The 15,468-nt window shown below is 36.3% G+C and overlaps 2 protein-coding genes across 2 annotated transcripts; both read left to right on the top strand.

The window, feature by feature from the left end:
- The first annotated feature begins 2,271 nt into the window (after positions 1-2,271).
- On the top strand, positions 2,272-9,554 carry LOC114714092 (ABC transporter B family member 2). The gene is made up of 12 exons (XM_028898781.1): positions 2,272-2,279; positions 2,583-2,637; positions 2,737-2,912; positions 4,157-4,357; positions 4,484-4,743; positions 5,415-5,955; positions 6,400-6,779; positions 6,945-7,363; positions 7,541-7,782; positions 7,857-8,104; positions 8,187-8,599; positions 8,841-9,554. Exons 3-12 carry the CDS (start codon positions 2,751-2,753, stop codon positions 9,386-9,388), a joined length of 3,414 nt encoding a protein of 1,137 aa, XP_028754614.1. The 5' UTR covers positions 2,272-2,279; positions 2,583-2,637; positions 2,737-2,750; the 3' UTR covers positions 9,389-9,554.
- Positions 9,555-13,379: 3,825 nt separating this feature from the next.
- Positions 13,380-14,486, top strand: LOC114714105 (transcription factor MYB41-like). The gene is made up of 2 exons (XM_028898796.1): positions 13,380-13,642; positions 13,742-14,486. Exons 1-2 carry the CDS (start codon positions 13,380-13,382, stop codon positions 14,484-14,486), a joined length of 1,008 nt encoding a protein of 335 aa, XP_028754629.1.
- Positions 14,487-15,468: the final 982 nt, after the last annotated feature.

The following is a 15,468-nucleotide window of genomic DNA, read 5'->3' as shown; positions in this document are numbered from 1 at the left end:
ATACATTCACTTATAATATATAATTTATAGCAGTAGGAAAAAAACAATAATTTAATTATTAGACTTGGTTTTAATATAATCTCTCTATTTATAGCAGTAACGATAATTAGATTGATTAGAAACTTGCATCTTAACTCCTCTGTCTTTAATATAAGATTTAACTAATTTGATTAGATTTAGGAAGTTAGATAAGTTAGTTAATTATAAGAAATGTGACACGTTTTTCATAAAATACCATAATCATCTTTATTAATACCCCCTCTTCTCTTCTACTTGATTATGGTTGATGGAGTATCTATAGGGGTAATTTAAAGAAAATTGATAAATATGAGAAATAGGTTTTATATTTAAGACCAAAATCAATTCAACAATTGGGTTCTATATTAAGGACCGGAAGAGTATAATTTTATTTTACAACGTACAACCACGCACACACGGAGTATTACTTCAATAGCATTAGTATTTCATATTATACTTTTTGAGATTGATGTCGGTAGTATAAAGAAGTTTGATATTATTATGAAAAGGTGCAATTATTTTATATTTTATATTTTAAATTTTAAATAAATACAGCATATTATATACTATCATAATAGGAGTATATTCTATGCTGGCAAAAAATAAAAAACGGAGTATATTCCACACTACAAGTCTAAAAATACTAAAATACACTCTACAGAATAAAAAAATCCCAAACCTCGGGCCTTATAGGCTGGAGATATTAAATGTCTTCATTAATATCTTTCTTAAGCATAAGGTCGTGATTTCAATTCTCATTAACGGTGGTATAACGGGTGTGTAAATTATGGTTGAAAAAACCCAAAATATTAATAATTTATGTGTGTTCACCTTCAATTCTCTATTGGTGGCGGTTGTCATTTTTCTTTCTATTCTTAAGAAAATCTCCCTGACGTGGGATGACACAAATCCAGGAGTGGGTACTTAAAAGGCTAACTGGAGCTTACTCTTACTCATAGTTAAGCTCAATAGATCATTCTCAGCAATTTAATGCACCCGGGTTTTTTGTTTTTTGGGGGGGGGGGAGGAAAAGAAAAAAAGCACACAATTTAATTTAAAGCCTACACAAAATCAATTAATATCTCATGTGGTGGGTTGTTGTAAGTAATATAATGGTTGGGGGGTCACAACTCATCACACAACACTGAAACTGGAAACCCCGAAGCCACTTTTCTTTACTTTTTCTTATGTTATCACAAAATTCAGGCACACCAATCTCATAATAGACATTGCATTCACAGGTGCCAAAGGAAAAAAGAGTACCAACGAAACAAATCTTCAATGGCATTGGGTGTCACAAATAGACTTAATTACGTATTATGATAGCGCGCACACATATATATACTCTAGCTTACCATTTTCTTATTAGATATTCACTCATATACTTGCATTTTCTTATTTAAAAGTTATAAACTAAGCTTCCTCCTCTACAATCTTGATCTGGGGTCAAAATTTATAAGCCAAAATGACCTATATGCACATAATTTAATTTTCAGACATAGATTTTAGATTCCAGAACCCTGGTCAAGTTGACTCAATGTCCTTGTAGTTTTTTTAATTAAAAATTAGTTCATAATTAGAGTTATGATTAATTTTCATCACTGTCTTTGAAGATGACGTGTCACCGATATAACAATGAAATATAATTTAGTAATATAAAACCCTGCAAATTAATCAATAGTCGCACCCCTAAAACATTAGGCAAGTGAAAGTCTCATTTTCAAAAATGCGTTGCATTAAATTAGACGACTTATATAATTATATAAATGACTAAAAAAAAAAAAAACCCATCCATCCTCCTACCCGATTCCTAACTTGCCTGTTGGTTCCTTCATTGCACGTTCACATCACAGCTCACCACCCTCTCTTTAATTCCCTTCTTCTGCATCGATCGCCCTCTCACATTCACTAACTCTACCTTCCATTTCCAGGCACTCCCAGCTATACTCCTTCCTTATTTCCCCATCAAGCTTCTCTCTCTTTTTCCTCTTCTGGGCCCAAAAACCACCACCTCCATGGACGACGCCAAGGAGAAAAAGAAGAAGGAGATCCTCAGCCAAAAAAGCAGCAAAAAGTTCCCTTGTTAAAGCTCTTCTCCTTCGCTGACTTTTATGATTACGTGCTCATGGCTGTTGGATCTGTTGGCGCTTGTATTCATGGCGCTTCTGTTCCTATTTTCTTCATCTTTTTCGGAAAGTTGATCAACATCATTGGCTTCGCTTATCTTTTCCCCAAAGAAGCTTCTCCTCAAAGTTGCTCAGGTTTGTTTCAACTTTAATTCATTCTCACCCACCACTTTCACTCTTCTTCTTCTTCATCATGTATATATCCATGCTTATGGCCATTCTTTCTTCTCCTTTCCCCTTCGCCTTCGCCTTTCGGCTTTCCTAATCTGGTTTAATTGCAGATACAAGAACATGCCCCTTTTCAAAAGTGAAACATTTTGGGGTTTCCCTTCCTTGATGGCTCTCAATAAATTCTTTTTCTCTTTGTCTGTGTTATCATGCTCTTGGTGGTATATATATATGCTATGAATGTTCACTCGGGTGTGATATATTTTGCAGTATTCATTGGATTTCGTGTACCTGAGTATAGCAATACTATTTTCTTCTTGGACAGGTATACACACACACACACGAACTTAATAAAATAAACTTATAATTAACTGATTATGGCCATATCAATTAACAAACTGATTGAATATGGTGGTGCATGCAGAGGTGGCTTGTTGGATGCATACAGGAGAAAGGCAAGCGGCGAAGATGAGAATGGCGTATTTAAGGTCAATGCTGAGTCAAGATATAAGTCTTTTTGACACAGAGGCTTCAACTGGAGAGGTCATTTCTGCTATAACCAGTGACATTATTGTCGTTCAAGATGCATTATCAGAGAAGGTATGTATGTATTTATATTCCAAAAAGACGACTTTTGGTCACTGAATTGTTGAAATCATATATAAACTTTTAGCGTTTATGGAAATCTCAAAAACTTGGTTAGGTTTGTTTGGAATTGTCAAAAAAGAGGCCAGTGGTTGTGCTGTGCTGTGCTGTGTTGTGTTGGACCAAGGAAAGAGAGGAGGTTTCTGAATTCTGACACAAGCTTTTAAATGGGAGGGGAATTAATTGCAGTGGGGGGTGGGGTTGGCATTTATAAGTCGGGTGGGATTAGTTATGCTCTTTTAATTTCAAGTTTATTGATTTCCCACTTTAACTGCTCACCTCCCTCTTCTATCTTCACATGTATATATGAAACTGCTCATGCATGGTTCAATATTTACTTGGATATTGGAAACCACCTACTTCCAATTTCTCACTGCACGTGCTTGTCGCTTTCAAATTATATAACCACTACAATAAAATCACTTCGGCCAAAGCAATGTGAAAGTAATTTTGTCTCATAAATTGCAATGCCGCTTTTGGAATGGGGATAAGCAAACACACAATTAAGGTCTTTCTCTTATAAAATTGACGTGAAAAATATTGAACCGTACTGTTACAAGCTCTATACTATGAGGAAAAGTTAATATTGTGTTTGTTTAATTTAAAGTTTTAGAATTTTTTTTAAAATTATACTATATATCTTTCAATATAAATATGTTCAACTTTATTATTTTGAACTCTAATCTTCATGACATAAATTTAATTTCACGACATGGGATTCTTATTCATTAATTTGAAATGTGGATTCTATATTTACGGGCATTGGTTGCTCTGAGGACTTAAAAATTCAGATTGAACTTTGAGTGCAGCTATGTAATTAATTAAAAATAAATATGGCAGCATATCAAATTATACTTTTTTTCCATGTTTTATTTTTATTTACCTGGGTGTATCTAAATGAATTTTCTATTGTCTTTTCTCTCAATTGTTGACCTTCCCTCGTAAAAGCACAAAGTTTGACTCCTCGTTAGGAGATCATTATTACAAGGAATATACTGTAATTCGCTGTAGAAAGAAGCAAAGTTATTGAATAAGACAACTTATGGGGAGTATCATTTTTCGCTTTACATTCATTATTTTTTCCCCTTTTTGTTAATTTCTTTCCGGATTTTATTTTATATGCAATGACTTCAATAACTGCAAATTCAAATTGGGTGCAATATTCAAATCAATCACACATGAAATGGCGGGTTTTGCAGGTAGGGAATTTCATCCACTACATTAGCAGATTCATATCGGGATTTATTATCGGATTCGCGCGAGTATGGCAGATCAGTTTAGTGACACTCTCCATTGTGCCCTTAATTGCCCTTGCTGGCGGTCTCTACGCTTACGTCACAGTTGGGCTAATTGCCAAAGTTCGAAAATCCTACGTGAGAGCTGGTGAAATCGCTGAAGAAGTAATTTAACTACCGTCCCTTTCGTGTTCGGCGAAATGCTTGACTTAATATTGTGTGTCCATGTGTGTGTGTATATAAAGAAGACTCAAGAATGGCACTTGTTTTCTTTTTGTTTGTGGGTTTCAGGTGATAGGCAATGTTAGAACAGTACAGGCATTTGCAGGAGAAGAAAGAGCTGTAAGATCATACAAAACGGCCCTAATGAACACCTACAAGAACGGTCGAAAAACGGGATTAGCAAAGGGTTTAGGACTTGGCTCCATGCACTGTGTTCTTTTTCTTTCATGGTCCCTGCTTGTTTGGTTCACTAGCATCGTTGTTCACAAGAATATCGCCAATGGTGGAGAGTCTTTCACTACCATGCTCAACGTTGTTATCGCTGGCCTGTAAGCATATCTGAGCTTTTAGATGATACTCATGATGAGTACTATTTAATGTATTTAAAAGATGGAATTATTCTTGGTGACACTGCAACGTTTTAAATTGAACTGGTCTGTCTTATTTACCTAAACAAAAAAATTATCCCCTAGATTGGATATGCATGGCAGAAAATAACAGCCAGAGCAAAAATATATTTTATTTTTCATAATCAAGAATATTGTCCAGGAACGAGTTACGTTATCTGGCTTTGCTCATTTACATTTAGGTGATGATAACTGGAAGAAGTAGCACTTAGATCTTACTAAATTTGAAAATAATTAATCCGTCTTCCTCAGATTCAAACCTGTCCTTATTACATGGCAGCCTAATTAAAGATAAGCACACCGATGAAGTGAAGCCAGCTAAATATAATAGAATGGGCGAGTTTACATTCTAATAGAATGAATGGTGAAAACTTATGGACGACAATTAGAGGATAGATTAGGAATGGAAGTACGGGTTGATCTTCTGCATTGGTCCGACAACTTCTCTTATTTGTAGTGCATAACTATTAATGACATATTTTATAGAATTAATTGCAGTCATGAGTGTCGGATAGATTCTAACGCAGAACTAGCATCTTGGATTAAGCTCGTTCCTCAATAAAGTACCGTGAAGGCTATATTTTGCTTTTCAGGTCACTTGGACAGGCAGCGCCAGATATCACCGCATTTGTACGAGCAAAGGCAGCTGCTTATCCCATTTTTCAGATGATAGAGAGGGACACAGTGAGCAAAATCAGTTCAAAAACTGGTTATAAATTAAGCAAAGTAGAGGGTCACATTCAATTCAAAGGCGTTTGTTTCAGTTACCCATCTCGCCCTGAAGTAGTTATCTTCAACAACCTCAATATTGACATTCCTTCAGGGAAAGTTGTGGCCCTTGTTGGGGGAAGTGGTTCTGGAAAGAGCACCATTATATCGCTGATTGAGCGCTTCTACGAACCCTTTTCTGGACAGATCTTACTGGACAGGAATAACATTGCGGAACTTGATCTCAAATGGCTAAGGCAGCAAATCGGGTTGGTTAATCAAGAACCTGCCCTTTTTGCTACAAGCATCAGGGAGAACATACTGTATGGAAAAGATGATGCCACTCTTGAAGAACTTCAACGAGCTGTGAAGCTTTCAGATGCCCAGTCTTTCATTAACAATCTTCCTGATAGATTAGAAACTCAGGCAAGACCTATGAAATCTATGCATATTTAACCTTCTATTATACCAAAATGCCTTCACCCTTTGGTGATGTTACCTTGTATTTGCGGAGCACTTCTCATTTTCTATTTCTAGAATTGTTTCACAGTAAACTTGGGGTCTATAAGGAAGGAAGAAGGAACTAGGAAAGTGAGAAATGATGATCATGCTGTTATTATAAATAATTGATTTTTCATCCGAGTTTTTGCTACATTTAACAACTCTTAACATCAGGGAATTTAAATGCATTGCTAATTGGTGAATCAATTCTTAGAAAGAAATTGGACAGTGCATACCTGAAGTACAGAAAAAAAAAAGTATACTTTATTGAGTGATAATTTTGCCAAACATTCTCTTAAATAAATGCTAGCAAATAAAAATCTGATGGATGTTTTTTCTTCAATGGTTGATATTTATTGTGTTTTGAAGGTTGGTGAGAGAGGGATACAACTATCAGGTGGACAAAAGCAAAGGATTGCTATATCTCGTGCTTTAGTGAAGAATCCATCAATCCTTTTATTAGATGAAGCAACCAGTGCTCTGGATGCAGAGTCTGAGAAGAGCGTACAGGAGGCTCTTGATCGTGTCATGGTAGGTCGGACAACTGTAATAGTAGCACACAGACTTTCCACAATCAGAAACGCAGACGTGATTGCCGTTGTTCAAGGAGGGAAGATTGTTGAAACTGGCAGCCATGATGAGCTCATTGCCAATGCGAATAGTGCATATGCATCTCTTGTTCAACTCCAAGAGGCAGCTTCTTTGCAAAGACACCCTTCGGTAGGTCCTAGCTTGGGGCGGCCGTCAAGGTACTTCGTTTTCATTGGAGATTATGAATATTTGCAACTAGCTTAATCCAATGAAGATAACTCACATAATTTTGTCTTTGGTCAAGTGGCATTAACGAAAAAATCTAATCTGGCAAATTCTAGCTTCTCCCCACAGTGATGTTTATTTATTTCTGGTGACTGCAGCATAAGGTACTCAAGAGAATTATCCCGTACAACGACAAGCTTAGGTGGTAGTTTTCGATCAGATAAAGAATCTATTGGTCGTGTCGATGCTGATGAAGTGGATAGTATGGGCAAGACAAGGCATGTTTCTGCAAAAAGATTATACTCCATGATAGGGCCTGATTGGTACTATGGGGTTATAGGGACTTTCTGTGCATTTATTGCTGGAGCACAGATGCCTCTTTTTGCTCTAGGAATATCTCATGCTCTGGTATCATATTACATGGACTGGGATACTACCTGTCGTGAGGTCAAGAAAATTGCTTTCCTCTTTTGTGGGGCAGCAGTTGTAACCGTCATTGTCCATGCAATTGAACACCTTTGTTTTGGAATCATGGGTGAGCGACTTACTCTTCGTGTCCGAGAAGCTCTGTTTTCTGGTAAGTGTCGTCAACTGATAAATGCTTTGCCTACTTGTTCTTGTTCTGAATCTATTGTGCATTTCCATCTTGCAAGATTTCCATTAAAATACGTAAATAAAATAATTTGGCTATCATTGGTTTGAACATGATGGATCTCTCTCTTTCACTTACTCGCCGCTGTTCTTCTGACTGCAGCTATCTTGAAGAATGAAATTGGCTGGTTCGATGATGCGGACAACACTAGTTCTATGCTTTCATCACGTCTAGAGACTGATGCAACTTTGTTACGAACTATAGTTGTTGATCGGTCTACAATTCTCTTACAGAATGTTGGTCTAGTCGTTGCTTCATTTATTATTGCCTTCTTGTTGAACTGGAGACTAACGCTTGTTGTCTTGGCCACATATCCTTTGGTCATTAGTGGTCACATTAGTGAGGTTGCCTCTTCCCCAAATTTTAACATCAAAATTTAGCGCCCATTTTATATCTTAATTAACTTCCATTATTTCAGAAACTTTTCTTTCAAGGATACGGTGGCAACTTGAGCAAAGCATATCTGAAGGCCAACATGCTGGCTGGGGAGGCTGTGAGTAACATACGCACTGTTGCTGCATTTTGTTCTGAAGATAAAGTCCTTGAACTTTATGCTAATGAGCTTGTTGATCCTTCCAAGCGTTCATTAAACCGGGGTCACATTGCAGGCATATTCTATGGCATTTCCCAGTTCTTTATTTTCTCATCTTATGGTCTTGCCTTGTGGTAGGAATATGCCTTTAGCTTCTTTGTCTTGTACCTCCAAATGGTATGCCTTCGAGCTTAGATTTGTTTCACCTTTCTACAGGTATGGTTCCGTACTGATGGAAAAGGAGCTTGCCAGCTTTAAATCAATAATGAAGTCGTTTATGGTTTTGATAGTAACAGCACTGGCCATGGGGGAGACTTTGGCTCTCGCTCCAGACCTTTTGAAGGGGAATCAAATGGTTGCATCAGTTTTTCATCTGATGGATAGAAAGTCAGGAGTAATGAGTGATACTGGAGAAGATCTAAAGACGGTAGAGGGAACTATTGAGCTTAAAAGTGTCAATTTCAGCTACCCTTCGAGGCCAGATGTGATCGTTTTTAAGGATTTTAACCTTAAAGTGCCTTCAGGCAGTAGTCATGCCTTAGTGGGGCAAAGTGGTTCTGGTAAAAGTTCAGTTGTCTCCCTTATACTCAGGTTCTATGATCCAACTTCTGGGAAGGTGATGATTGACGGTAAGATGTCGTGACTTTCTGTAGCAGCTCTCAATCATTCCATTCAATTTAATTGCTTCTGTATTACCTTCTTGCAAACCTTTGTCGTATCACATATTGATTGGTATCTTGGAGGTCTATTGGCATTGTGTTGTCTGATTTCCTTTATACCAAGAATTGTCAAGCAATCATGTATCAAATGCCTCCCGAGTACCCTTTTGCTCCTGCTGTGCTCACAAGATTATGCCAAATTCTTGCACAGGGAAGGACATCAAGAGAGTCAATCTGAAATCACTGAGGAGACACATTGGTCTGGTGCAACAAGAACCAGCTCTGTTTGCAACATCAATATATGAAAACATTCTATATGGAAAGGAAGGAGCCTCTGAATCAGAAGTAATTGCAGCAGCTCAACTCGCAAACGCTCACAGCTTCATAAGCGGTCTTCCTGAGGGCTACTCCACCAAAGTGGGTGAGCGGGGAGTTCAGCTATCTGGTGGCCAAAGGCAAAGGATAGCCATAGCCAGAGCTGTTCTGAAGAACCCAGAAATCTTGCTTCTTGATGAAGCCACAAGTGCACTGGACGTGGAATCAGAGCGTGTCGTTCAGCAAGCACTAGACAGATTGATGCAGAACAGAACAACATTGATGGTGGCACATAGACTGTCCACAATAAGAAATGCAGATCAAATCTCAGTTTTGCAGGATGGGAAGATAGTGGAGCAAGGGTCTCACTCAAGTCTTATAGAAAACAAAAACGGAGCATACTTTAAATTAGTCAACCTTCAACAGCAACAGAATCAAAAATAAGAACGTAAGACATCACAGAACATAAACAGTCCATGAATTTTACACAGTTTTGCATTTATATATTTTATTATTTTACCACAATGATATGTGAATTATTGGGGAGCTCGTCTCTGCTATAAATAACAATGTACAAGTATCAAATGTTGGTAAATGATGTTAAAAAGAACAAACGGTCCCCTCGTCACCCCAACCCCAAAATTTGTTCTGCAAGTGTGAATGGAGTCTGAACTTTCACATGATCATCGGTTGGGGCCCCCGAGGGCGTTTTGTTCATTCCCAGATGTACGTATCTCGAATGAGTAGGTTGACCAAGTTTTTTACTTGGTTTTCTTGCTGAACAGGTTTAATTTTAAAGCTGCAGAAAGTTCAGACATTAAAACTACTGTCCCTGTGAGCATTGAATACAGAAAGGAAAATCAATATATCAAACATATTTAGAATTTGGAATTCATGAGCAATAATAGTGTTATTTTATTATCGGAGACCATTGGATCAGAAGAACGGCTAGATGAGTTCGGAATAAATGTGCTGCAGTTATTTTGCTAACCGTACAGAATAAGCACCCAATGATGAAAATGGTGTCTCTTGCCGTCTATATATAATAAAAAGACACAAAGGAAATTACTTATATGCATAGAACTTATATTTTTATCGCTTTCTCTAGTACACAATATGCATTTAATTACTATAGTGAATCTAAAAGATCTGAATTGCTAAAAGAGCATGCCATGGGACTTTGGAAAGTAGTTCTGTTTGGTGGATGATTCAATAAATAAGTGAAGTGCTTCGCTGCTAACCATTTTTTTTTCCGGGGTAAAGTTATAATCCTATACGAGTGCTCTCCAAGTTGTTATGAGTCAAACTTAAAAATTTGTTCACTTTCTTATGGATAAGTAAATGGTTTTTTGGCCAAACAAAGAAGTAATTGGTATGGCTTTTAAATCTGTTCACACCATTCTTTTTTGAATAGTAGCAGGATGAATTTTCCTTCCAAGTTCCATTTAACTTCACATTATTCTTCTTGGTTGGTCATCCACCTGAACGTAAATGTGAAAGAAATTAAAATGAGGTAAGAAGTTGAAAAAATTGCACTGTATCTCACTTCCACTTTGAACACAATTTAACGAAAGTTTGAGCTTCTTGAAAGGTCAAAACCAAGGTGTCGTTCTATAAAATACTAAAATGTCAAACATTTGATGTCTTCCTTCCCAAAAAAGACCCACGTTTCATTCTGAGTTTGGTAAATGTTTGGTTGTAGTATTATATGTGTGTGTGTGTGTGTGTAGTTATATACTACATGGAGATTATAACTAACCATATATAAATTGACCACACAACCTGTAAAGTAGTTTTATTAAACCCTTCTAAAAGTCCGATCTGGATTTGATGATCATCGTCAACAAAATATGGGCTTTTTCACTAAATAATTATTGTTTACTAAATTACTTTGGTCGGGGGGGAGGAGAATATATATTGCCTGCTAAATTACTTCAAATCAGAGTATTTCATTTCGTTGATTGAGTGTCTTCAACTTAAATGTAAAATGCATAGTTGACATATTTTAACTGGTAGTTGCATCAACAAGCCAAGTAATGTGTTCCAACGTTCTTGTCACCTACACTGTCAATTAGACATAAATAATCCAAACATTATATTAATTTATACTAATTAAAGATGAGGTGTCTTAGGCGTCGAATCTTCCAGACATGCATCTATATGGCATGTTATGTGAAATATGTATTTAAGTTTGAGAAACAAGTAGTATTGTTTATGGCTCATAATTAATTAAAATGCAACTTTTTAAAGTTTTTATATTTTATACAAATGTGACTCATATTTGTACAAGATATATGTTGTGTATAGATATATAGATTTGACATCAATGAATTATTTTTTTCATACTTTTATATGCTTCTGCGCAAAATTTCTTATTTCTCCAATTTTTTAGACATTTCAATAGCATGCAAATGTTTTAAAAAAAAAAAAAAAAGAAGCAACAATAGAACTCCGAAAAAATAATGAAGTTATTATAAATTTCATAACTCGAGAAATTTATTTGGTTTTGATGATCTTAGGTCAACCTTAGCAATTAATTAAATTACAGAATAAAAAATTAATATATAGTTAGAGAAAGTTTGTTGCAAGTGATGAAGCCGAACCCTCCTCGAAGAGAAATACTCGTAGATTAGAACTTTCTAAAAGGAGATTACGTTTCAAGCGTAATGACACGTCACCTCCTTCGTTTCTCATCCATATGTCTTGTTCTCTTCAGCCTCTATTCTTTTTGGTCATCGAATTTTCTCTCTCTGATTCTTTTAAATACCTTATATCTGCAGAAGTGAAAATGATATACATCGATTTTTTCCTTTTCTTATTTGTTATTTTAATTTCCTTACCCCTGCAATATATAAATGAGAACTATCATTTGAAACCAAAACTACCATAAGGTTTCCCAGCAATATCCCCAGTAATTTATTTTCCGAACAGAGAAGTTTCATGTTTTATCCTCTTTTTTTTTTGCCATCAGTTTCGTATTTTATCGTACCAATCACAGCTTGATATTACGTTGATATAAGTGATGACAACGTGACACGTACCATTTGAATTATGCTATTTCTATTAACTTCAGATTAGTAAAAATGTTTACTAATTAATAATATTAGTGTTTTGACTGGGAAAAAGCTGAATGGCTCCAAGAAAATTTGGTATGGAACTCCCGAGAGAACGCAATCTCTTGGCGTTCTGGGAAATCAAATTTCAGTTTTTAATATTATTTTGGCAAAAAAGGTGATCAACTGGGCAATGAGGAGCAGTTGGAGATTGGTGAATTAATTATTAATTATTTGCGGGGAAAAAAACAATTAAAGCAGCCATTGATTATGTATTTCAGTATTTGAGAATGGCGAATAATAAGAAAATGGCAAACTTGATTAATGTACACAGCGAGAGCGGTGGGCCACAAACATTTCTTTTCTCTAAATGCCTATTAATTGATGATATATATGAATGAGTGACCTGCTCCTTTCATTTTATTTAAAGGAGACAGAGTATTTTTTTTTAAACACTTCATTAAATTTATAACATAAATGTATAATTTTTTTTTTTAGTTTTTAGTGTTTTGTAGATTGTTATTTTCTACGAAAGTACATATATTAAATAGGAATGAAATTAAAAAATTATGAAATTTTAAAGCAAAATTAATCAGATTTAAAGTTTTTCTTAATTCTAATAAAAACATGTTAGGAATTGTTTATAAACAAGAGAGGAGGACTACGTACGTTAGGCTAAGTGCGCATCCAGGGGTCTATTTAACAACTACTAACATTTCCTTCCCAAGGTACTAAAGTCGATATATGATACGATATATTTTTTTTTCCGAGTACAAATGATGCGATATTTTCACAATATCAAAACCACGTAAGTACACACACACACACACACGTAGTGTATAAATATGGGGGGAGGTTTATATCGATCACTATACGTAGTTCATGGGCATGTGGGGTAGTACGTGGGGTTTCAAACACTGCGCAGTCTCAATTCTCGAAAGCATCGAAAATATTTCTATTATCTTGACCAGCCGGTCAAACCCACAAGTCTTTGACCATAATATAATGAAACTTATATTTAGGTTAACAGATTTTTATGCGTTTGTTATTTCAATTATGAGAGGAAAAAAAAACTGTCTTTTAAACTATACTGATTAGTTTTGTTTTAATTATCTCTAGCTAGGTTGCTTCTTCCGCAATTCCTAGCTAGGGTTTGGCTTCTGTATTCTCAATATAGTCAATATACCACACATTATAAAAACAATTAAAATGACATCATTCCTTTGAATTCAGATGTTCCGAGCACCCCTATAAATCCACATCCAGGTCTTACCAAAATCTGTTAAGCGTTTGTGTTGTATCTTATACCTAAATTTTCTCTTGAGAGAGATTCATATATCTCCCGCATCTGTTACATTTGCTGTGCAAATTAGCCTAGTATAATGGGTAGGCCACCATGTTGCGAGGAGACTGGTTTGAAGAGAGGACCATGGACGCCTGAAGAAGATGAGAAGCTTACCGCTTATATCAGTAAGCATGGCAGCGGAAGTTGGAGAACAGTCCCAAAGGAAGCAGGCCTCAAGAGATGTGGTAAGAGCTGCAGGCTAAGATGGACCAATTATCTTAGGCCTGATATCAAGAGAGGCAAATTCACTGAAGAAGAGGAGAAATTGATCATCAACCTTCATTCTGTTCTTGGAAACAAGTGAGTGCATGATTAATTACATATGTCATATATATATCGCTTACTGATTGATTATATACGTATGATTTATGCTGAAACTTGGATTGGTTGTTGTTGTAGGTGGTCGAAGATTGCAACGCATCTTCCAGGGAGAACCGACAATGAGATTAAGAATTTCTGGAACACCAATTTAAGGAAGAAGCTTCTCCAGATGGGTCTTGATCCAGAAACTCACAAGCCAAGAACTGACTTGAAGCATCTCTTGAGTCTCTCGCAGTTGCTTGGCGTGGCTAATAATAACTTGATGAGCCCCTGGAGCCACGGGGGTCTAGGTTTCCAGCAACCGGATTTGACTCATCAGTTAGCCCAACTCCAACTCCTCCAGAATCTGTTGCAGCTTATGAATGGCAACTCATCGTTGGTCAGTAACATGCGGAGTGTTCTTCCAATCTTGGGTTCTCACAGTTTGATCAATAACCCAATGGAAGCAGTTATAAATAATGGTCCAAACAGTACTCTCCCCAACAGCTTGAGAGAGCAAGAATTATATGCAAGCCCTGCTCTATTTCCTACAGCACCAAGTGAATCACAGCAGGATATTTCAGAATCATGGACAGACCTAGGAGGAGCATCAGATCAACAAATTTTGGGTATTAATAATATCAGCAGAACTTCATCACATGAAATGAATCAAGTTGAAAATCCATTTCCTGCAACCAGTTCAGGTAACTTCAACCAAATGGATAGCTCTAATACTGATGAAGGGTCCCACCTGCAGTCATCTCCATCCCCACTCTTTGATGCTTGGGAAAAACTCTTGGAAGATGATGCAAGCGATTCCTATTGGAAAGAACTTTTAGAGTAAGCTCTCTCTCTCTCGATCTGCGTGTGTGGGATAAAAGGTTTCCTTATATTTATATGCTCATGGGCTTCGTGCTCTTACAACTTATGACCTTTGTCGTTGAGAGATTATGACGTTTGTTTTCTTTTAATTTGTTTTGCAGTTTGACATCCACTTCCACATCGCCGATTACGTGGTAGAGGATTTTGGTGTCTTTAAAGATGGACTTGATCAAGGAATAGTTGAATACAAGCGCGCGCGCGCGCACACAAAGGATACAATAAAATATTCATTGTTCATTCATTCATTCAATATTACAGATAGTCTGTTGGGTTTTATTGTTTGGATTCTTTTGTTGTATCTAATACGAGGTATATTGTTGCAAAATTATGTTTAGTCTGATGTTCCTTTTAAGATGTAATAATTCTACTTCACCATATTTGATTCTCTTTGTATGTATCAAAAACAAAATATTTCATTCTATTTGTTTTCCACGTTTTTGGGACTAAATAGGCCTGCATTCGGTGCTCATCACTTGATGAGCACCCGGTGCTCATCAAGTGATGAGAAATATGGACCGTCCAGATTAGATTTGGACGGTTCATATTTAATTTTTTAAATAATTATTTTAAAATAGAAAAAATTATTTTTTGAAAGCATGATAGTTAAGAGATTATCTTTATTTTTTATTCTATACCTATTAAAATAATTATTTTTAAAAAATAAAAAATAAAAATAAAATAAAATCTGGACCGTCCAGATCGGATCTGGACGGTCCAGATCCTGATGAGCACTGGGTGCTCATCAGCTTGATGAGCACTGGGTGCTCATCAGCTGCACCCAATGCAAATCCGACTAAATATGTGTTGTAATTAATGTGGCGGCAATTTTTTTTCCATCTCTCTTCGCATGGGAAAATAATTAACCAGATCCTCTCTGGTCCAAAAAAATAGAAAATTACAATGTCAAGGCACATGACGGCATTTAACTTATGTGTCACTTTGCA

This window comes from Neltuma alba, unplaced genomic scaffold, assembly GCF_004799145.2.
Source record: "Neltuma alba isolate B1F8T4 unplaced genomic scaffold, ASM479914v2 tig00011485_pilon, whole genome shotgun sequence".
NCBI classification, from domain to species: Eukaryota; Viridiplantae; Streptophyta; class Magnoliopsida; order Fabales; family Fabaceae; genus Neltuma; species Neltuma alba.
This window is presented reverse-complemented; position numbering and strand designations above follow the sequence as displayed.

Bases quoted from the DNA above. Each gene is read 5' to 3' on its own strand.
- LOC114714105 (XM_028898796.1), top strand. From the start codon at position 13,380: ATGGGTAGGCCACCATGTTGCGAGGAGACTGGTTTGAAGAGAGGACCA. The intron at 13,643-13,741 runs GTGAGTGCATGA...TTGTTGTTGTAG, and splicing joins CATTCTGTTCTTGGAAACAA to GTGGTCGAAGATTGCAACGC.
- LOC114714092 (XM_028898781.1), top strand. From the start codon at position 2,751: ATGCATACAGGAGAAAGGCAAGCGGCGAAGATGAGAATGGCGTATTTA. The intron at 5,956-6,399 runs GCAAGACCTATG...TGTGTTTTGAAG, and splicing joins CTGATAGATTAGAAACTCAG to GTTGGTGAGAGAGGGATACA. The intron at 8,600-8,840 runs GTAAGATGTCGT...ATTCTTGCACAG, and splicing joins TGGGAAGGTGATGATTGACG to GGAAGGACATCAAGAGAGTC.